The sequence below is a fragment of the Accipiter gentilis genome, chromosome 5 (genome assembly GCF_929443795.1).
Source record: "Accipiter gentilis chromosome 5, bAccGen1.1, whole genome shotgun sequence".
Lineage (NCBI taxonomy): Eukaryota > Metazoa > Chordata > Aves > Accipitriformes > Accipitridae > Astur > Astur gentilis.
Window position 1 is genome coordinate 2755776 of NC_064884.1, and position 24057 is coordinate 2779832.

The 24057-nt window shown below is 41.1% G+C and overlaps 1 protein-coding gene across 4 annotated transcripts in view; it reads right to left on the minus strand.

Moving 5' to 3' along the window:
* Positions 1 to 24057, minus strand: part of PRDM10 (PR/SET domain 10) — a 45758-nt gene that overhangs the window by 12212 nt on the left and 9489 nt on the right. For 3 of the 4 annotated variants that reach the window (XM_049801562.1, XM_049801563.1, XM_049801561.1), the window contains exons 3-14: positions 22236 to 22400; positions 20531 to 20590; positions 17587 to 17706; positions 16378 to 16585; positions 15747 to 15988; positions 14459 to 14662; positions 12353 to 12425; positions 11581 to 11698; positions 10464 to 10593; positions 8098 to 8325; positions 2327 to 2674; positions 360 to 515 (exon numbers count right to left, since the gene is read on the minus strand). In XM_049801562.1, the coding sequence (XP_049657519.1) occupies positions 360 to 515; positions 2327 to 2674; positions 8098 to 8325; positions 10464 to 10593; positions 11581 to 11698; positions 12353 to 12425; positions 14459 to 14662; positions 15747 to 15988; positions 16378 to 16585; positions 17587 to 17706; positions 20531 to 20590; positions 22236 to 22400 (2052 nt within the window). The remainder of the gene's footprint in view (positions 1 to 359; positions 516 to 2326; positions 2675 to 8097; positions 8326 to 10463; positions 10594 to 11580; positions 11699 to 12352; positions 12426 to 14458; positions 14663 to 15746; positions 15989 to 16377; positions 16586 to 17586; positions 17707 to 20530; positions 20591 to 22235; positions 22401 to 24057) is intronic. The other variant, XM_049801564.1, reaches the window with a different exon arrangement.

Genomic DNA, 24057 nt, shown 5'->3' on the forward strand with positions numbered 1-24057 from the left:
AACTGATAGAAGCAATACAACCCAAGCACCTGGCAATTGGGCTGTATAATGACCCAGTTCTTAACGAGCAGATGGAAACTTCCTCTGTTATTAAATTATTACAAATAACATCTGATAGATGAGAAACCCTGTTAAGAGCAGAGCACGCTGGGGTGGATCTTCCCCCTCGTACATCAGAAATGAATGTCGTAGCTCACACGCGACACAAAGCAGCGCGTGCAACTTGTGGGCAAGCCTAGCATGTTTACAACATGGTGGTTTCTTCCACCTTGGAGAACATGAGCTTATCTACTTGAAGGAGGCTAAAGAATGGTGTGCTCCACCTGTATCAGGAATGACCCAGTCAAGAGTCATCTTACCTTGAACTGCTTGCCACACGTGGAGCACAGGAAGTCTTTGCGGTCTGAGTGTCGCAACATATGGAGTCGCAGCTTGTCGGGACGGCAGAAAGCCTTGTCACATTCTGTACACTGGTAAATCTTTTCTGAATGGAAGCTGCGTACGTGTTTCTTGACCTAGAATTGCAGATCATAGAAAAATGGAATTTATTCAAAAGAGAAGAGTGTGTGGTAAAACAGTCTAGGAAACTCTTAGCAAAAAGGAAAAAGAAAGAAAGAAAGGAAAAAGGTTTTAAGAGTTCTCTAATCTGCTTTGGTTTAAAAAGTATTTTATCAGAACAGTTGACATCTTGGCAATAGTTTCTAAAAAGCCTTAACATCCTTATTATGCCTCTGGATGGACTATTTGATTTCCTTAAGACTCTTTCTTGAAGGCATCAGCTATTGCACAGTTGAGCACTTAATGGGCAGCAACAGTCCATGATGTACCAGTTTTACTGAATCATCCTTAACACATTCATCTGATTTTCGTTATCTTTACTTCATTTATAAAGAAACCTAAACACGGGGACTAATTCCTTTCAATCAGAGAACGAGCTTGCAATTACAATTGGCAAAAAAAACCTTCAACAGAAAAGCATTTGCACGCCATTCCTGAAGGCCAACTACTTTTGCATGTTTTGGGACTATCCTTGAGCTCTTGAGGCATCTAGTGGGGTCCCTCACCTTCCCGCAATGAAGTAACTAATGAGGTCTGACATTTGAAATCCAAGCACTACTCAAGAAATGGATCTCTAACTAAATCTTTATCATCTTCTAATACTGATCATACATGAAGCAACGTGGTATCTTTATCTGTTCCACATAAAAGTACTTAAGAAGGCAGCAATCTATGGTGACTAGACTTAATTATTCACATAGCACCCAATGAAAAAACCATCTTTAAATTCCAAAATAGAGCTGAATAGCTGGAAAAAAGCCATGGGACCTTCTTCTGACTTGATCAGTTTCACAGGAAAGTTTATGGGGAATTAGGTTGCAGTACAGCATTTCTGAATCATCAACATTTTTCCTCGTTCAACATTTATGGAAGATAAAGGTTTTTGCTGGGATAGAATTATATTAGTAAACCACTTTTCCCCATCCTTTCCTCTTTAGCCTGTTGGATAGTCTATCAGTTCCTATTACTTGACTTAAACTGGATTTCTACATTTCAATTTAAGTCAGGCAGCTCAGCAAGACATAATCAACCTCTTTGTCCCAATAAAGGGTAATGAATATGTGCATGGTATGTCTCAAGTTTTTTTTCTTACTGAACATCAAAATAGCATCCTTAAATTCTATTAACTATCTTCTCCAATGGCTCTGCACACTGCACAAAGTAGTTAACATTACTCACTACTCCACTGCAACCTCTCTGAAGCAGTGTGCAGAGAATAAAGTACCCAGCTGAAGCCCAGGGGGCAAGTCAGGAAGCAGAGTATCCTGATCTGTTCTGGCACTTCCGCAAGGTGTTCAAATGAATTATCCTGACAAAAACAGTCAACGGATTAAAGATGTAAAACACAACTGTTTTTGGTTCAGAGTTTGAACAACAAAGGACAAGGTGTATTCAAGTACAAGCTGCATACAGCAAAAGACAATTCCTTTTTGTGCCATGGATCTGTACTGACCAAAAGTAGTTGGGACCTCCGCTTTAGGCATTTTCTAGGGATAAGGGACCACCCATCCCACAGTACAGCGCCTTCTAATGCCAGACTGAAGTACTACATCTAATGATTTAGTGGAAAGAGCACTGCAATGGCATAAGACGACATCTAGCAATGCTTGGTCACTCTTCCTTTTTAACTTCCGACTGACATGGACCCCTTTTTCTTGTGCAAATGGACTGACTGGAACATTACACGATAACAGTACTGGAAAATTCATAAACGAGAGTACTTGCAAGAGACCCAAAGGCAATGCTTCAAATCAGGATGGCATCTCACCTGGATAAAATCTGGAAACCGTTTTTTGCAGGTAGGGCAGGTGAAATAGCCATCATTGACATGGATGGCCACATGATCTTTAAGCAGATCCAAGCGGTCAAAGGACTCGGGACAGAAAATGCAGGAGTATGTTTTCTGGTCCATGTGGAACTTCATGTGGCTCTCAAGAGCCCCGCTGTTGATGAAACCCTTGTTGCAGATGTCACAAGTCAAAGGGCAGTTCCCTTCCCGTCCATGAAACCTCAAGTGCTGATCCAGTTTGTCCTTTTCGCGGAAGGCCTTCCCACACTGGAGGCATTTGAACGGGCGAAAGGATTTCCGTATGAACAGGTGCTGAAGAGCTGCATTCTGAAAGAAACATCGAAGAGACCACTAGCTTTTATTATTATGTATGGATTTCACATCCAAATATTTTCAAGATTAAATATACCAGATAATCAGTGAACCTAAACTTAAAAAAACCTGCTTTTGCATTGTAGATACTGTCTCCATTTTACAAAAGGGAAGGCTGTGACAGGCAGAAGTTAAGGGACGTACCTGCAGTTACACACTGAGGTAGGAGAACAAAATGCAAGAGTTTCCTCTCTAGTCCGTGTTTTCTGCTGATTTAGCTAACTTTTGTCTTTAGCATGGCATTTTTTCTGTAAAATAAAACTAAGTCGCCTCTGAAGTACAGACCTGGGCCTGCAATTCCAGTGAACTGTTGGGGGTTTGGGTCACAAATTCAGCCACCATACAAAGGAAACGCAAGCTAGGGCCCTGTCTTTCACACATGAGCAAGGCTTATGAAATTCCACAGCCCTTTACAAAATGAGCTTCTGCACCAAAGTTCACCAGAGATGTGCAGCAGTGGTTTAGCATTGTGGGGAAAACTTATGGTGGAACATACATTCAGGAGATACTGGTCTAAACCTTTTTGTTATTATCAGAAAGAATAGATTTTCAAAACATTACAGCAGGGGCAGAATGGCAGGTTTACAAGCAACAGGTAAGAACTTGTGAGCAATTCTCCTGTCTTTGCCGTTTAGCATATATCGTGTGCAAGAGCCTGAAAGTGAAGGAGAAAGATGAAAGACAAACACACTGGTGCTAAATCAAGAGGAACTCTGGTTGATTCTGTTGTCTATTCAAAGGGCAGTTGATTATACACAGTCAAACTTGAAATTGCTTTTCTTGGTATTGCAAGAAACTTTAAGGATATTGTGAATTAAGCATAATGCGTGTTGTGCAAATATTCATTTTAAAATTTAATATACTGGGCCGCTCTTCTGTTTTTTCTCCACTCCTACTGTGCACAATTTCTCTTCTCAGCCCCTGCTTTTTTTTGGCGTGTGCTACCTTTTCTGTTACATTTCATGATTGTTGCCTTTTCCCTTTCTCCCCTTCCCCTTCAGATAAAAAAGTTATAGGCCCATCCCAGTCCCGATACCAGCACTGTCTGCTGGAGGAACAGATGCTGCTGGACATGTTGCCTGTAGAAATAGGCAGGCGTGCCCTGCGCCTGCATTTCAATATTGGATGAGAACTTTTATGCTGGATAGTTGCAAAGCTAGAAGTCAGTCACATCTCTGCATGCATGAAATCCCACAGCACACGCTCACCCATACTGTACTGATAGAGTACACTGCAATACTTCCATTTCCCTGCAAGAAGTCTAAGGGATATTTACTCTTCCCCAAAAGACCTACACACTGTCATTTATTGATGTCTTCTCTTTTCAGATGCTACACACAGAATCTACATCATGATAGTTAAGAGAAATAGCGCTAGCACATTGCTGGCACCTATGCTTACACACATTCAATATTACATACTTCTCCATGAGATACGTTCAAGACTTCTCTCCACAAGATACGTTCAAGACTTCTGCAAACAGATTTCTCTGGTTTCTTCCCTCCTTTTCTTGTGGGAATGTCTGGGCTGACATTTGCTGTGTCCCTTAAGTGTGTGCCAACAGTTGACACTGAGTAAAGTTAGGAGCTCTTCTGCTGGAATGAGGAAGCAGCTTGGGAATACTGTGAAATGCTGTGCTAGAGATTAAATTAGTGAACCTGAATGATCCCTTTCACCATCTGAACTGCAGAGGGAAACCTATACTTTCATTCCTAAAAAAGGAACATGAGAGCAACTGTTTTGCTATAAAAAAAAAAGCTAACAGTTTAATACAGGAGCCCCAAATGAGCCCTCCCATGAACGGTCATCATCTCTATTCTCCATTTTACAAGTGGAGGAGTGGAGACAATGGGAAATACACAGATGTGCTCTACGTCACACCATGGGCTGCAAAGGCAGACATGTATTGTGTAAAAATTAATGTGTTGCTTGGAGTCAGGAGTATATAATTTTCCGCTTAACTACAGGGATAAGCTAATAAAACAAATAGTTGTAGGGATGCACTTCAAGTTCTTAACTCCGCTATTACTGTACTTTGCTATTTGACCACTGGTACCTTACCAGTGATCTGACCGATAGCATAGCAGGCCAGACTTCTATACCATGTAAATCAACATAGGCCCATTGCTGTCTCAAAGGCTACAGAAGGGTGAAATGTTTTACTGCTCTTTGATTAGATAAGCTATCAACTAGAAAAACAGAAAAAGAGAACTAAGTGTTGTCTCATTTACTGATAACATTGACCCAGTGCAATTGCGTGAACAAATCCTCCAAAACTTTAAGATGGATATTATAGTACTTCATCCCAGCAGTCTAATCTTATAATATTCACCTTAAATTTTCAGTTAATTAGAACTAGAAGAATGCAAATTGGTATTCAGATAACACTTTGCTCTGGCCATTGGTTGCTTATAGAAGAACAAATCTGACAATTACGATGCAGGGTCAATCAGGAAACACCAAACAGAATTTTGACAAAACAACACGGAAGGTGATGTTGTTACGTACCATTTGATTAGATACAGCAAAAACCCAACGAAACAAAAAAACCAAACCAAACCTACCTGCAGCTCCAGCTGAGCAGGCAGCATTGAGGGAGAGAAAAATACTTATGTTATGCAATGGACTTTAAAACAGAAGCCTTGACTGCTGCAATAGTCACGCTTCTGCGGGTCACTACGAGGGCCAGCTCTTCTAGCTAGAGTTTACTCTTTACGTAGGCAAAACTCCTTTGAGGTTTTTGCCTCAGGAAACACTAAGCAGATCTTCAAGGTTTACCCTGTAGTTAATAACTGCCCAAGGGGAGTTAAAGGGCAAAGATAAAAACCACAGATAATCTTGAAGGTGTTTTGTGACCTTTCATGTTTTCTCAGAGTTGATTAATAATGATATAATGGGTACTGCAGAGCCACAGTGAGAATGAAATGCTTTTAGCAGAAAGGAATACTTAGAGCAGGATGACAACAGGGCAAGGATTAGAAGAGTGAAAAAGTTAAGGAGTAGGGACTTTTTTTAAACCTCATCTTACTGTTTGTACTCTTCGTTATACAACCGGGTGCATTCCTTTCAGCATGAAGGAAGTGACTGTGCTTTCCAAATCATATCCCTATCCCTGCCATTTGCTTCCTCAGAGTAAAGCAGTCACCTACACAAAGGACATTTTAGGATCAGGTCTGTATGTGTAAAAAAAAAAAAAAAAAAAAAAAAAAAATGCAAAAAACCCCCCAGCAATTTGGAAATGCAGATGTTTTTGGGATCAGCCCACAGACACTCTGGACGCTGCCCAGAACTGAATTAAAAACAAATACTCATTTTGGCTGCAGACCACAATGTTCCTCTAATTTGTTACAAGAGTATCTTGAGGGATGCGTGTATCTCTTCTCAATGCTAAGGAAGTGACTGTCATAATTAAGGTCTGATCTCCAGGGAAACTCCACAGGCTCTAAAGCAAAGGCTGAAAAATGAACTGATCCTATCGGAACTTAAACCCCAGGGCACCAGAGATTAGCGCTTCCAGCTAGAATTAAAGCACTCTCGGAGCATCACTGCTCTAAACCTTCAAAAAGTTGAAGCAAGTCACAAAGAATTATTGTTTTTGAAAATTAAATCCTACATGAGTAATAAGGAAGAACTAGAGCTACACAGGTCTCCCGATCATAATCAGGAGTCAAGGCTTTCTACCTGTTCTTTGGAAGTGAATGATGTACTACTACAGATCTTAAAACCAAATGTTTGCTTGCTTGTAACATTAAGTGTATGTTACTGTAAGAATGTGCTGTGAACAGCTGAATTGAATGAGTGCTCGTAGGATGCTAGAGCTTGTTGTGATTTTTCAGTGCTTAAAAAGTAATGCTTACTAGCGTACTACTCTTATCTCAAGTTCTCATTGCTCGCAGTCTGACGCAATACGCAAAGGTGCTACGCAACCATCCATCTGCCATTCTGCCAGTGCCCCTATCTTGAAACATCTCCAGAACTCTGCCAAACGTGAGCTGCCAGATGTGTGGGAAGTTAGGGAGATTTGGAGAGACAAACGTGTCACCAAGGGCTAAACCACCACTGCACTCCTCTTAGTTCATCATCCATTTGGGATGAACTTCCAGGGAACAAAAGCTAAGCCACAAGACAAAGCAGTAACAGAATTTCTGTCCCTTTCTTCCCACATTTACTGTTTAAGACGACGTTAAGTTCATATCTTGGGTTCAAAAGTTCAGGGAAACAGGCAACACTTTCTCTTCCCATTACACCCAGGCCTCAACTTTCTACTGAGGAAGTTGTGGCATATCATAAGCAGTAAATACCCACACTCTTTACTGTCAAAAACTCACCATCTGTCTTTGTTATCCATCCTTCAATACATTCAGTAAAAATCCCTCAAGCTTTTAACATACAAAAATCAAATTACTGGTAGAAACTTGTCATTCAGACAACACAAGCATTTTGTATGGTTAAGAATTCTGCAGTCTTAATGTGCCTGAGCCAAATTCCTCCTTCAAGATACACTGCTGCCTTTATGGGGTAATACCACCACTGGTCTCGCATATATATTGCTATAAACTGAAAGCAAAATTTGGCTCGACATCTTCCTACACGGAACAGTTAGTCAACTCTTTTCTAATCCTTTCTCATCCCCTAAAAATGAAGTCTTACCCCGATTGCAGCTGTTCCTTTCTGTAATCAAAATTTTACACATGGAAGAAAAAGAAAAAGATTCTAGGCTAAATAAACCAATCTCACAGTTACACGGCTTGAAGGATTATTTGCTTGAATCATTTCCCTCCCACACATAGTAGAGAAAAAACAGCTCACCCAGTTGACACAAAGCTCAGGCTCAAAGCGTTTGCTGTCGGTACACAAAGCTTTTAGCACAGATTTTAATCTCACAAAGACAGGCAGGTTTTTCTAGCCCAAGAAAGGATTTTATCACTAAGTATCATCATCATCATCATCACCAACTAAGTGGATCTAAACTGAGATCATGGTTCCTCTTTGGCACCTATTTGCAAGAAAAGAGTTCCGAGAGACACAGATGGTGCTGTGAACAAGTCATTAGTCTGTGCCACAGTACCATGATTCAGCTGGCTGTTTGAAGCACTCCTGCTTGCCAGCTTGGATGGACTGGGTTTCTATGAAAGAATTACTGTGCTGGAATTGAATCTGCTCCAATTGGTGACCAGTTCTCACTAGCATCTCGTGAGATACTAGTTCTTTACATGAGATTTGTCCTCCCCTCAGTGCAAAGAAAATTGCTAGGAATGAGATGCTTTATTCAGGATTCAGAAATGGATATGACAGTGGAAGAGACCAGCTGGTCCTGGCAGGCAGGCCCAGCGTTCTCTGGGTGAGAGAAGACATGATCCACCGTCCTCTTTGCTTACCCTGATACGCTTCGCTCGCCTCATGTCATCTGCTGTCATGGTGCTCTGCGTAGGCACCGTGCTCTCATCGTGCTGCGGCTGGATTTGTAGTGGGTGGTTTTCTGACTGCTGCTCCAGTGCCGACTGCGTCTCTGATGGCACTGGAGTCTGTTCCTGCTGCTCCAACCCATTCAGTGTGGCTTGTCCGGCCTCATCAAACTGCCCCTTGCTGGAAAAATGCAGCAAGTCCTGAAATCGCAAATCATACAACCAGTGATTATTCCCCCCACCCACTGAAAAATGCTTTGATAATACTCAGCAGACAACAAGATTTCTACATATTTAATCACGAGCTATAAACGAAATGTGTCTACACTAACTCTTTCCTACTGTGTTCCATTGATACTCTCAGCAGATCACCTCCGAGCGCCAGGGAAGAAGTGCTGCAGGGAGGCAACTCTCTCGGCCATCATATCGTCTGATCGGACACAGACAATCAAAATGACCCAGCTGTTAATAGCCAAGCAAGTTCTTCTGCACTCATGACTATTACCGCTTTAACCAAAGATGACGTAGGCTGACCTGTGAGAAATTTTATGACCAAATTGAGTAGCACAGACCAGGGAAAGCAGAGAATTTCCATCTCATTGAAACTGATGTCACTTTGAAGCATTATCATGCATTGTTATGCAGCGTCTTCTCCTTTCTAACAAACTAGCTAGAGTGCTGAACTGGAGAGTGACAAATGAGATGATTATACTGTGCACTGTGTGTTTTGCTCTCCAGCTTCCAAGCTCTGCACACTCTCATCCACCCAGCTGCATAGATGACTTACACTTATCACACAAAGCTGTTTTCCTCCTTTTTTGCATTAGGATAAAAGAACAGGGAGGGTGTTGGGAGCAGGAAGCATATGCCAAAAATCTACATTCTTTCCATATAAATTCCAATAACTCCTCTGGGATGGAATCCTCTCATATTACAAGAGAAAAAACATAGACCCTTACTCGACATCACTTAATGCAACTCAGGAAACTTAAAAGCACAAGCTAGGAAACAGAGTGCCAAAAGTATATCAGCTCAAGGCTGGTACTGTCAAAGCGCAAAAGCAGGTGTGGGAGAAGAAAAACACGGAGGTGCCAGAAGGAGTGCAGCTGTTATAAACCGTGAATGCTTACCAGATAGAGACACTTAGTAAAGCAATATACCAGCCAGATGTCCAGTCCTGGTCTAGGTGGCAAGTTTCCACACTTGCCAACACTAAACTGTGCTCACAGCATCCTGAGTCTCAAGTTCTCAGGCAGATGAACTTCTGCCTAGTCATTAGTGAGGCGGGCAGACCTCCAACGGCTTGGGACATAACCATGGCCCTGTTCGACTGTATAGACGCACGTGAGCTAGCCCTGGGCCATGCTCCAAGCTGGCAGGATGTGAGCCACCTCCAGTCCAGAGGCCATTCAGATACATTAGCATGGGACTGCGCCCAGTAAGCCCCGTCTCTCCAGAGCTAAGAGTTTGGGAACAGCATTATGCTTACTTGTCTAAATGCAGCTGGCTTGCATCACGTCAGCTTGCAAAGAGGGTGATCTCGCAACTGTCCACACTTAAGGCAACATTTAGGGCCCATTCTACGTGCTCAGAAAACAAGCGGCAGGCATTCATAGGCAACGTATAGATTCCTCCCCCTGAGTCAGCACTGACCCATGATCCAGTGAGATGCCAGAGGAGAATTACCACTCAAGATATCAGCTTTCAGCTAAGTCATAAAACAGAGCCACTGATCCCTTCTGACACCTTTCATAAAAGGACTTGGTGGTAACCTAAGCACGGTCAGCAAAGAGAATTTAGCATTTTACTTAAAAGCATCATATTAGGTCCCTACAGAATATAACCAACAGCCACAAGCAAAAGAACATTCTGCTATAAGTGTGCCTACATGAAGCCCTTTTGTTAATATTAAAACATCATAAAGAATCATAGCTCAAACTGATTTAATTCTACCAGCAACAGTTATAAAAGCAGACTCTGACCTCACGTTCCAGAAAGGACGAATACGAACCTAAATTCCCATTACAGTTTTACTGTCTAAATTACTTTTGTGATGCTGCTAAACTGCCGCAATAACCTATCTCACTGCTAAGTGCTTTGGGATTAAAGTTGCTGTAGAAATGCAAGTGATTTTACAGTTTTTATAGAAGGAAAGTAGCATGCTCCCCTGACAGAGAATCACAGCTAGAAAACCAAGAATTACTTGGGTATAAGACCAAAGCACACCCTCAGTTTGCACTGATGTCCCGAATTCTTTTAGTCAAGAGTTTACATCCCATGTGATTATTTTTTTTCCTCCTCTCCATCCACAAAAAAAAAAAAAAAAAAAAAAAAAATACCTGCGTCCCTTCTTCACACTTTTCGCCATTTTCACTGGTTACTTCCATACGCATGAATTTGGGAGGGCGCCCCGGGCGTCTGCCTGGTCCAAACCTCCTCTTTCCTCGCCCACGACCTCGGCCTCTGGCTCTGCAGAATACATAGTGCTCCAGGTTAGAGACAAAAAAAAAAAGATGGATTTGGAATCTCCACTGGTTTTACGCATTCTTTCTCAGCATCACTATCTACCCATTCAACTCAGTAACAATGACCTGCAGTAAATAATAAAACCTGAAGAAATTCTGGCAGCAGAAAAATAGGGTACTGGCTGGTATCTATTTATTTTGTGCTTTATGAGAAATCAAAGTCCAGAACACATTAAAATTTATTTCAGTAATTGTGGGACCGAGAAGACTACTGGCTCCTAGCAAGTCCTCTGCCATGGCAACTCTTCTACTTCCAACAGCCCAGTGCATGGTGCGCTGGAAAGCATTTTCAGCTAGATGGAAAAAGCACACAAGGAAACCAGTTTATAAGCTGAAGCCATAACATCCCCCCTAAAAAAGGTACTTATCCATTGATGTCAGGCAGTAAACTGAAGTTTACTCTGTCAAAAAGTGAAGTGTTCTGTGTCAAAAACAAAAAAACAACCCCCCAAAAAAACCCAAAATGCAGCCACTTGCTAAGTTTCAGGAAAAAGAAGGCACCAATGTTTTCTGCTCTCTGATGGATGTTTGTAGATTCAGCTTTCAATAGGTCAGGATAAACCATCTTGACAGCCCAACGAGGAGCCAAAGCACTAGAAATCTTGCTCTCCAAGCTCTGTATCTGCATACATCTGAGAAGCACCAGTATTTCAATATTGTGGTAGTGAAATACTGCAATTTTTTAAGTCATTGGCAAAAAAGAAAAGCAAACCAAAAAAAAAATCTCACCAGTTTCAATGGGGTATTTATTTCCCTCAAGCTACTTCTTTCGCAAAGTCTCTTACACCAATCTGTTTCCTGATGCCATATGCTTACCTTCTGGTGCCAAGACCCAAGTTGGTCAGTAAGATCCGTAGGGCAAAGACCCTCCTTTCTGCAAGTTTGGGGAAGTACCATAGTGATATCCAGACAAAGCTAAAGTTTTCAGTACCTGCTGAAGAAGTCCAGCTTCTCATCGTGAGAGTTGAGGTGCTGCTGGAGTTGCTCTGAGCTCATGAAACGACGATTGCACTCATAACATGGCCAGTTCTTCTCTTGCTCTCTGAGAACTATGTTCAATTGGAAACGTCAATAACAGCATTTCAGTCACCACCAATTAAATGCCTCATTTTTTTTCCCAAGCCTTTCTGTCCTCTGTGGGCCATATTTCTCCCCTGAAGGTTAGACAGACTGCAGAATACTCAGCACTGCTCTATTTAGCTTTGCTTTCATCCCCTCTGCACTGTGGCATGACTACAGCTCATCACGGAAAGACAAAAAGGTCGCTGGGGACAGTTCACATGGACTATAAACAGTGCTTAAAATTCAGGAAGATTTTGAAATTTACCCTTGTATGGAAGAGCACCTACAGGATTGTGGCTCTGGCATAAGTTAGGGGAGGTCAAGAGAAATTTCTCAATCTAAAGCAGTAGCACGTTGGTTTCTAACACACTCAACATGAGACATCAAGTACAGAAACATACCTCTTTCCAGCAGCAACTTAATGCTTCCCAGAAAATGAGGCAAAAGGCTAAATTATTGTAATATTAGCAGGAGATGAGTTAGTAGAAATAAGTCCCAATAATACAGTCTAGATCTGGTTTAACTTTTCTTAACCTAGCGGAAATTTGGGAGCACAATACAGGTCGTATACTTGAAACTAAGTAGTACAACACCCAGCCACCACACTGCAAAAAAATTGAGAGCAGAAGAGCCTAAGTTACCCTTCCTTTCCTCTTCAGATATGTCGTGGATCTTCTGGTTCACAAACTCTGCGTAAGAGGCAGCATACCACACCTGCAGAAGGAATACAAGATAACAGACCACTAAGATGGAACCAGAACTAAAGGGAATTCATTTGAAAATGGTTTTTAAGCAATACATTTACTTCACTTGCCTCAACCACTAACTCTTATTGCTCCTTTCATCCTCAATAATAGATACTGTTGAGATCAATATGCTCCCACTGAGGAATAAAAGAGAGCTTTGCTCAGAAAGCATATCCATTTAATTTTAAGGTATAGCCTCCTAATACGAATGTTAGTCTCACACACGGCTACCAGTAGGTCTAAAGGAAGTAAGATTAATCTCTTTAGACCCGACTGTAAGATTGTAAAGGATGGATATCAGCAGAGTACTGTTACTTGTTGTACCAAGAGGAATGGAAAAGTTGTTAACTCGGGGGATTTCCCGTTTCTTTCCTGCTCTCTTTACATAGAGAATAGGCAGCACTGTCCACAGACACTCATTTAAAAGTGTTTCTGAACTTCTGAAGGATCAAAGCAATACGGTCCTGCTTCCCAAAACAACAATCTGCCAGGCTGCAGCATGGTGGACCTCGTTATACAAAGAATTTAGGAAGCCTTCAGCAGAGAGAACCACAGAAGGCAGAAAGACAAAGTTTATTAGAGCCTAAAATCAGGTGCTCACATTTAGCTGAGAATTCTTGCATCATTTCTCATTTTATCTTACTGCTTGATTTAAAAGGTTCAATTCCAGAAGAGATTTCTTAAAGAAGGCACGGACAGATTTTCAGCATGAAAAATCTGGACAAGTTTAAATTTGTAGCGGGACGCAGGCATTTTCACAGCAGTGGTGAGTGGCATTTCTAACTCCTTCAGAGACTCACTAGCAGGTGCGTGTTACTTTGCAGGAATCTCACTAGCTGGACAAAGAAGAAAGCCTGGAGGTCCTACCCTACTAACCTGTAATGCAATACAGAAGTTCTCAGCTTTAACTGACTGATCCTCATACTTCAATCTTTGGACAAAAAACTTATATGAATGCCTTACATCCACTCGGGGAGGAAAACACGTTACAGAGCCTAGGTCACTCGCTTTCAATTATCGAACCAATTTTACCCCAAAAGACGCTACTAACACATAAAGCAAGAAAAATGGTGCTTCTACAAGCAGGTCTGTACAGATTTAATTAAAGTCTGATTACAAATTGATTTAAAAACTGTTGAGAAAATTATGTTTGGATACACTTAAAATGGATTAACATGGATTCTAGTGATTCAGCTTAAACAAATTAAGGACTGATTTCAGAGAAACCAAAAAGAATCTTACCCTTAAAAATCAGCAACAAGTGTATAAGCAGGCTTTTGCCCTGGTTCAGCTAAGTGTGTTTAAAACTGGGTTTGGTTGTTGTTTTTTTAATTGATGAAATTTACGTGCAAGAAGAGATTTGAAGAAGAAAAATTTCCTGATATCAAAGGTTTTTGGTTACCCCTAGTTCCCCAAAAGATGTTGAAAACGAAGGCCATCTCACAGCCAGCCACACTGCTTTGAGCTCATAGTAATCAATACATTTTTAAAGGGAACAAAAAGTAACTCACAGGGAAGTCACAATATCCTTTATCATTTTCCACATGCAAAGTTTCAAAAGTTCCAGGAAAGCCAGGTAAAGTGAGAGACCATATTTGCTTAAGGCACCATAAAACAAGTCAAGGGCACACAGGACTAACTGGAAAGGGCATCCAGAACTAAAAAGAATAAGACTGCTGCAATAAAAATTAGATTGCATCAGCAAAATATGCGCAGTGTAAAGCATGACAGTGACAGACAAATCATTTACATACTTTTATTTGAAACTTACGCATTTTATACCTGAGCCAAAGCTCATTTAAAATCCCTAAGTCGGTGGCTAACTACTTACTGACTTCAGTGACATTTGATTCAGGCCATCATGTGCTTTATCAGGGAAAAAAGCCCTAAAGCTATTTACAGCAATCATTTCTGGCACTCGGAGATGCATTTATTAGGTAGCAACTCTAAGATTTGATTTCATCAGCGGAAGAGAGTCACAAAACACGAGTAATGCCATACCTTGAGTTCCTGCTTGGGCTCCACGTTTTTAATGGTTGTGTAATAAATATGGTGGCCGTACTGATATGCTACCAGGTTCTGCTCCAGATGGTTTTGAGCAGGACGCACAAACATCATCCAGTTACAAAGAGCCTCGCTAGAAAGTTCAAACCACAGGTCCTCTTGCAAATCTCTGTCTTTTCTGTCACCCTTATCAAGAGAAACCTGTAGCAAAATCCAATTACATATGACTGTAACTGCCTGGCAGCAGGTTCAAAAGAATTTGAGCTTCTAAACAAACAAACCAAAACAAAAATCCCAAACAAACAAACTACTGTGCCCATGCAACTTTTACATTAGGAAAAGCAACGAAGGCATAGCTAACTTTCCTCTCTTTGCTAACAAGGAGCCAGAAACAGGCAGCACTTCAAAAAATACTTAAAAACAGGTAGACATTTAACTAGGGAGACACGATGGACCCTTCCATGGCTTTCTAGAGCAAGAAGCATTCATTAAAAGGGCCAGGCACAGTACTTTACATGTGGCTATGAGGCACAAGAAGCTGTAGCTTCAGTAGGCTATATGGCATCAGTTGTCAGATGTTTCTAACTGGCAGACCCACTTCTTTCATTTCTTGACTCATGCCACTGCCTCAAGCTGGGAGCAGCACTTCTTTAGCTGAACTTCTGCTGGGTTACTGAATCAGCCTGCGGTAACAACATCCTTGTCAGACACTGACCATCAGAGACCAGTGCTCCTAAGACTGTCAACCTAATCTCCAGCAAATAAGAACCAATTCCTATAATGAAACCAGTAAATAAATGGATAAAAGTCAGTCAAATCCATTATACCTCCTGCCAATGTCTTGGCATGAGAAAGGGGAGAAAAATCTCTCCTCTCCCCTCCATCTTGTGGGGGAGAGGAAGGAAAGGGGAAGAAAAATATTTTTAACTTAAGTTACAGCATGACACAAAATAATGGCTGCAAAACATTCTCAGATAGGGCTGCTATTTATATGTCCAGATGCTGCTTCAGCCCACACGACAGCGATTCACAGCATTCCACGCTATGCGTCCTATATATCATAACACCATAATGCCTTAATATTCATCACGATTATTGTGTCTCCCTGAATAACAGAAGATTTCAAGCCAAAGCAATCTGGGTACTTCTGAGTTACATTCAGAGATGGAAGTAACAAAACAACACCTCCAGTGAAGTAACTGATCATGGCAGAGCAACAAACTCATGAAAATCAAAGCTTAAGCACAAATTGATTCCTCTTCTTCTCTCGCACGCACACCCTTACCTTCAAATGGATATAGCAGTCTTTGAGTTCAGTTTGTCTAACCAGGGGTCCTTCCACAGGTCCAAACTGTGTGCGTTTTGGGATACGCCTTTTGGAGAACACACCTCCCAAAAACCTGTCTATATAGAGCACCAGAGGCAGGCTGGCTCTTGCCCTGGTCAGCACAGGCCGGTTTGGGATTGGATGCAAAGGTCCGTGTTTTGGACACACAGAGGGATGTGCATTATTACACTCTTCACACCCTACAACACAAAGTCAGAGAGGACATGACTGTCAGGCAGACACTCACGCACCAGCTCAGAAGAGACAGCCTTATCTCCCTCTAAACATCTTTGGCTCAGCTGTGGGAACATTTATTCCAATAGTCTGTCTACCTTTTAAAACATTAGAGAGGGCAGCCTCCCGCAAAATGAAGAACAAAGCAGCTCAGAGACTCCACCTAAGACACAACCTTGTCTTTTCAGTAAGGCAGCTCAATATGTGTCTACATTTCTGGGTATAAAGGGGTTTACTTATTACTGCTAAAATCTGAATCGGTTTTGGCTCCATTTACTAGAGGGCTGATGGAGGTGAAAAAAAAAAAAGGGAGGGCTTTTTCTACATACTACTACGTAGTACTTCATATGCTTACACAAATCATTGGGATCAAAGGGTCGAGGTGGATCCGGATCCCATTCATCCATGTCAGTGTCTTCCCCATCTTCATCCTCATCTTCATCCTCATCATCTTCCTCTTTTGCTTCCATCCTTCCCATTTGATTCTGCAGGGGTGCTAAAGGGTCAGAACTATCCACTGCCTCCATAGGAGGTAACACCTGGTTATGCACCGGTAATGATGCCTGAGGAGAGAATTCACAAACAATCAAAATTGATTCACAAAGAAAAACACTCTTACAAAGATGAGCAATGAAGGTTCTTGCTAGTCTACCCTTTCTGCTTCCTTTGGTAATGGAAAGAAGGACAAGGGAAAGTAAAGTGACACGACAAACATTTGCTGAGGGATGTTTTGCATCGCTGCTGCTCACAGCCTCACTCGGGACAGCTCTGTGTCACTACCTAGCTCTACCCTGTCAAAGACTGGCTTCTCAGGAGAAGAAAACAGTATCAGAAGTTCTGGACCCTCACAGAAAGTCTGAAAAAGTCCAGGCTCTGTGGAAATTATCTACAGCCTAAGGCTGTATTTTAACTTCTGTACAAGTGAGAGAATCCTGCACTTGGGCACATGATCTCTTCTCTTCTATCGTGCAATCAAACACACACAATCCCCAGAGCACACACACAGAGATCAATATGGGATGAGATAACACAGACGCTAGATATAAACTATGGGACGTGGAGGACAGTTGAGGGCATTGTATTCTTTCACTAATTTTAAAGTTTATCCCTTTCTTTCCCTACAAAAAAAGCAAAAAAATAATTGAAGTCCACTGTACAGAATATTCCACGAGGCTTCTCAGGTAGAGACCAAGAAATACTACGCGCAGCAAAGCTATCTTAAAAGACTGGCAAAGAGACCCAGTGGATGCTGGTTCCTACGTGACAATCAGCATTACACCTTCTGTTAACTTTGCTTTTCAAAGCTGAGAAGAGTATTTTAAAGGTGGCTGCTCAAGACAGAACAATCTGTAGAACAGGTTTCTCTGTATATTAAATACACCATCTCTCCTAGAAAACCCCACACACATTCCATGGTGAGACTATGAAAGACAGTACAGATCTGTGCTACAGCTTTCTCCCATCTCCTCCCATATCACTCAGACATGTTTCATCACCTGAGACAATGGAGCAATGAAATCAGTGTACTCGTACATTTAAAAGAAAAGGGTGCCTGGCAACTTACTCTATCTGCTTGTGGACCCTGCTCCAGAGCCATTTGCTGGGGGGATTCGGCAACGTTGCCGAGCACGGACAGGTTGGTGGGATTCATGCTCTGAGCAGCAGCAGGCAAGAGCACAGTTACCTAAAATTATAGGCACTCATTTTAGCACTGCGTCATATCCATCAGTCACTTACATACGGGCAGTGCCCTGCATGCAATGCTCCCTGGAGTCCTACACTAGGTCAAAACCTGCAACATTTTAATGATTTTTTTGTTGTGGGGTTTTTTTTGTTGGTGGTGGGGTTTTTTGTTTGTTTTTTTAAGGGATGATGGACTTGGACAAAACCTGTAGATCCAGGAACAAAGGGAAAGGCTTCAAAACTCAGTCTAGATTTTGCAGCTTTTGAATTTCCCATCTCCCACTTTTGGCTTTAAATTAAGGTCCTATGCAGCCTGGGTTCAAACTATACTAAAAACAGATGCAAGGAGCTCTTTAGCTCTTGGTAAAACCAATGATCTGGGGTCTTTTTTCTCCTCTATCTCCAAATTTACTAAGTTTTTTTAAGGCAGAAAGTAAAGAAGGAAAGAGAAGCATCTCCTCTTTTTCTCTTTCTTTTTCGCAAGCAAACCAAGATCCATTGTAAAAGCAAGATGGTGTATTGACCTCATTGGAAGATCAAGCCCTCAAATGACAGGATTCCAACAATGATTTTTTCTTTACATTATTTGGTCACACTATACATTTTTGGTCATTTTCATACTCTTTTTTTTTTTTGTGTGGTAACAAGAAAATGAATGTATATTACCATACTGGAGCCATCCATTCAGCAATTAAACAAAGCAGAATTAAGATCCTAGGAATCACCTTTCCTCTCTTTTGTTTCCTGCTTATCTATACAGGAGTTTGCACCGTTATCCTACACAATTTTTCATCCTTCTCTACAGCTGACATCATGTGGCTTCTAGTTTGTGCCTCTGACTGTTAAGCAGCTTTTATGCTAAAACTAAAGTCCCTGTCCCTCTACAGAGGGCTTAATAAATATCAAATAAATCTGAGAACAGTGAGTTGTGCCAACAGTGAAGAAGCAGACAAGAAACTCCATAACATAAGCAGATAGTCTTAAAACTTCAAATCTAGTTGTTTTGTCTAAAGAGGTATTAAGATTTAATTTATGAAACCGCTTAAAAACTACAGCTAAAAGACTTCAGGGAACCGTGTGACAGTGAGCAGGAAACTGCCAAGACAACAGCTGAACCAAGCTGTCTGGTATTGACATTTCTGATGCCAAGTGGCAACAGAAAAGGCATCATTATTCAATGGCACACCTCCAAGTCTGCCAGTGATGCGAGGTTCACGCAACCTTGGGTCTATTTGTCCCTCATATTAGCACTGCCTACCACTAATCATACTTCAGACCTATCCTTACTTTTACTTCCATGTCAGACACTGCAAGGAATATAGGCATTATTTTTAAAAACCTTTCAATTTTTTTAAAAAAACAAAGTTTCTTTTGAAAGACAAGAGGAGCTCTGATTAGTATTTTAACATTTGTTGTCAGTTCAGGGATGTCCCACATGAAATGCTGATGTAAAAACACCTGCAAAGGCAGGAGCTGCCACAACGAGGGACCAACCGCTCACAAGCAAATGAACATCTCTGCTGGGACTGCTGTCACAGACAGTGTTGGAAGGGAGGACGGGCTGAGGACATGCAGACAAGCGCTCATGCCCTTGATACTCAACATGGGACAGTAACAACACACCATCTCTGCTGTCAGAGTGTCATTTGCACTGCACACGTAAGTAATCTCTACTTTTAATTAGCTCACATAATTATTTGTTAAATGACCTTTAAGACCATTAAGTAGAATTTGGGGGCTTCTTAATGCAAGGAAACGGATGTGGCAAAAAATTCCAGAATGACACTCCAAATACTCTGGAGAACTGGAAGAAAACAGGTAACACCTTTACTGTGTCAGTCATACCATTTCCTGCCTGTGCCTCAACATTTTAGAAGGTATTCTTTTAGCAAGAAGAAAATTTCTTTTCAGTGCACATTCAACCCTTCACTCTGCCCCAAGACTGTCAATAAATATGCATTTTAATGATCGCATTAGTAATGATTCAGATCTAACATGTCAATTCACACGTGCCATTAAAGATTCACTGAGCAGTAACGATTTTAAGCCTCTTTGACAAGCAGAGAATTTGAACTAGAGATCTAGATCTGAAAGCACCTACCCCCGATTACCACAACGCAATCCCCAAAGATACTAGTAAGAGTTAACAACAAAACCTTCCCATCCATGATAAGTAAAAAAAAAGAAAAATCATCAAAGCTTTATAAACACGGGCTCCAATATTATTCTGTTCCTAGCCCACTTCAGCACTGGCAAGCACATCAGAGCTGGGATGCCATGGTAAGGTAAGGGAGCCAGTAACTGAACTTCTTCAGCTTTTACAATTCATTTCATGTGAAGTCTCTAGTAAACCTAGAATTTGATCCAAAGTTTCTATCCCTTGAGAGCCTTTTATGGACTTAAAGGCACTTGGATCAGAATTTGTATGAGGACAAGTGCAAACCCAGTCTTTCCAGAATGACGCATTAAAATAAAGCCAGCCACATCAGCTTGCTGACTTATTTAAAGGGACACTGTTGAAAGATTTTTCATTATATCTGGGGCAGTAAATAAGTATTTTCATTGAACATGAATTAAAAAGGATAAACTCAAACTCTCTCAACCGTTATTGTCATTCATGCACAAGCTAGCCAAAATAATAACGGCTTGTTATCATAAACTTTTTTTGCCCTTGATCCCTGGGATGACAGTACATGACTGAAGATTGCCATCTGACAAATCCAGAGAGAGTTTATTACGCTCTAGCACTACAATAATGTTCCTTTACCTTCGGTAACAACTTCCTTACAGTTTCAGGCCCAAGGAAAATAATGTCTCTTTCTTACCTGCTGGGTGGTGGCATCCTGTTGGACGTAAGCCACTTGGGACGGATCTGTAAACAGAGTCTAGACAAAGTGAAAAAGGCTTATCAAACCAGCCTTGGGGTTGTTTACTCCCAGCTCACACAAAAATTACCCTGCCACCAAGAAGTGATCCACATTTGATCCTTTCCTAACCTCTAATGTGCCTATTGCCACCGCAGACCAATTCAACTTACCCATGTGAACCTACATTCCTAGAGATTAAACTAAAATTAGGTAGTGCTCCATAAAAAGATAATATATTTATGCGGCACTTTTCATCTATATAACTAAAGTACTTTATGGGATTTTTATTTTTTTTTAATATAGAAATCATTTTGTCAGTTACTGATTTGATAAATTCTACAGAATGAAATTCAATTGCTGTGTGAAAGCTAAGTAATAGTTGAGGGCAGGACAGAAGATGACTATTAACTTTATCTTTCTGCAAATTCACAAGACAGGGCCTCAAAAGAAAGCATGCAGATATCAGGCATATCCTACATGTAAATTTGATATGGCCAGGTCGCTGTTATTTTTTTTAATTTCATAGAAGACATGCCAACTCCAATATTTTTACAGTAGCCTGCAAGAACAGCCCTGATGGGAGAGCTTCCCCCTAGGAAAAGCAAGGCTTAAATAAAAACCAAGTATTGACTAAGGTCAGTCTTGCTTACTTTGCCAAAACTTGAAATATCTGAGTTTGTAGCGGTCTGGCTCCAACAAAATAAAGCATGGCATGATACAAATTCCATTAGCGCTTTGGTAATTTCATCTCAGTTGCACAATAGCATCTTAATACTACACGTCTTTTGACAAAATGATAGTATTCAGAGTTTTGGAGTTACTTGGTCGGTGACTTCCTGGGAGATACCCTCTCAAAATCTCTTATCCTCTCAGAACATCCCACCACGTATCAACTGTTTCTGTGTAACAGCTGAGAACTGCACAAGAGAGGGACCACGCCGCACACAAGGCTATGCCAGCATTGCTGCGGGTGTCAAGTACGTGCACTTTGTAGCATTGCTAATCTGTTCTGTCAGCAAAGGCACTATAAAACATTCTCGACAAAGCGTGCCTGTTCCTTTTTTTTATCTTTCCACACAGAGGTACAGATGCATACTATATAACCCCATAGAAACACATGCTGTCAGAGAACAAAAGCTACTTGATATAATTATGAAGAAGAACCTAGGTCTATAAAATCAACAACTTCTCTGAAGAAACACTACAAAATTAGACTGAATACACTGAGATCCCCTGCAAAAAGACATGACTGATATTGTAACTATCAATTATGAGAACTGTACTATGCAAAACAAGGACTCTTCCAGAAGACAGACGCACAGATCGCTCTTTGCTTTTTAATGAATACAACAGAGGCAGAATTTCTGAAGATATTATCCGTGTTTTGGAAAACACCCTGGATTTAATTGTAATCTCGTCCACCTTCAGTGAAATAACCAGCATTTCATAATTCATAGCCTCGGCATCCTTTCATGACCACATCTGAACATCAGACAAATGAACAGCATGAAGTCCCTGTTCAGCAATGGACAGATAAAAGCATTAAGAGCAACTGCCTGCTATTTTCCAACCATATCACTTGGCTGGCAACTGGCTTTCACCTCAAACAAGACTGTTTTGTTTTCTAGGTGCCAAAGTGGGGTGGGCCCAGAACCACACATGCCTGCGTAGCTTCCACGGGATGGATGTAGACGAGCGTGTGCTCCGAGGTGTCCACGGAGGTGTAGGAGGTGCCATCCGCCGTGTAGACAACCTGCTGCGAGGGACGGTCCTGCTCATCACTGTACACAATCTGTGCCACTGTCCCCCCCTCAGGGACAAAGTGCACCTGAAAGAAAAAACAGATCCTGTACTGAAACTTCTGCAGTCATACGCCTGTGGGAAACAACACAAAACCCATCAGTTGCAGAGGTGCCCTGGAAAGCAGAGAGTACCTCGTGTCTCAACTAACTAGCCAACTGTTTTGACATTTAAAATCTCATCTGAATTATGCTGGCAACACAGAAATCTGGATATAACCTACCATCGGTTTCTGGTTTTACTCTGCATTTTAACTCAAGACCTGACTTGTGTAAAGGGCACCTTCTAATACTTAGTTCTTGAATCATACTTTGGAAATTTGTAAGAGAAAAAAAGCTCAGATATGAACTAGTGTATCTTTGGGATTTATTGGTATATTGTTTCCCTTTATTCTCATATTCCTTTCTGGATTTACGATAATTAATTCATTCAGCTAGTTCCGTAGTTGGAGGTAATTTCTTCTGTTTGATGAACAGCTAACAGAATCTATTAACTTTGATACTGCTGCAAGTAATAGTATTGCACCTATCATGAGGAAGCAATAGCGTATGTTAGATTGCTTCTCTGCAGTATATACATGCCGTACCAGTAGAAAATTCGACTATTTAAACAGAGAAACATATAACTGAAAACATTAAGCAATGATTCCAAGGACTACTGGAACAAGTTATGTCTAGGGCAGCAGTTTAAATCCAAATAAGTTGATTTTGACAGAACATTAGGATCACAAATGATGATCAGTGGCCTACCTTAAACAAGCTAGAATACTTAATTCCAGTGGCAACGGGAACATGTTTATCTTTTGATACCCTTTACATGCTGAAAACCATTTTCAGCGCGTGGGAAAAATAGGACAGTTAGCAGGAAACCTAGTTTTAGTATCTATATTCATATTCACATAAAATGTTTGCACATAAAACGATGCCACAGTTACATATTTTATTTACTTTGTTTCACCTTTTAGCTTGTGCTTCAGAAGACACCCGGTACTCCCCCGCGGATGCTAAGTGCCGATTCTGTACGATAAATCCTCATGCAAACACTACAGTAAGGATGCATGCAGTGTTTCACATTTGGAGAGCACTCTGCAAATACTAATTAAGCCTTATAACTGCCACGTGCAAACAACAGTATGGTTATCCCATTGTATAGATAACGGAACACAGGCCATTGGAAATTGCCTTTCTTGGCAAATTTCAAAGCTGGAAATTAACAGAAGAGTCAGAATTTCTCAGCTTGTGGGCCAAATGACATGCAGCACCCTCTTTATAACATATTCGAAAGAATAAATCAGTTTACAGTCTTCTAGAAATTCTCAACTGCATTCTCTCAGAGACAGAGTGACTAGCTGCATACACCAGAATCTGACTGTATTAGTCACTAACGATTAACATTTCTCCCTCCCCACTACCCAGATGTCTGACTGGAAAAAATTATGCATATTACTTTCCCCAAGGTCCACCCACAGCTCCAACTGATTCGATGCCATCAAAATGGGCTGCCACAGACCACAGATTTTGTTAATATTCATTCATCTGAATACCCTTTCGCTTTCCCACATGGTTATACATATATTTGGACACTGGAACTTCTATAGCCACTGGCTGGCTTCATTTAGCTTGCTTCAGATGTCTGTGTACTCACTGCTGCAGTTTGCACAGCTCACTTGCTGAAGCTTTAATCTG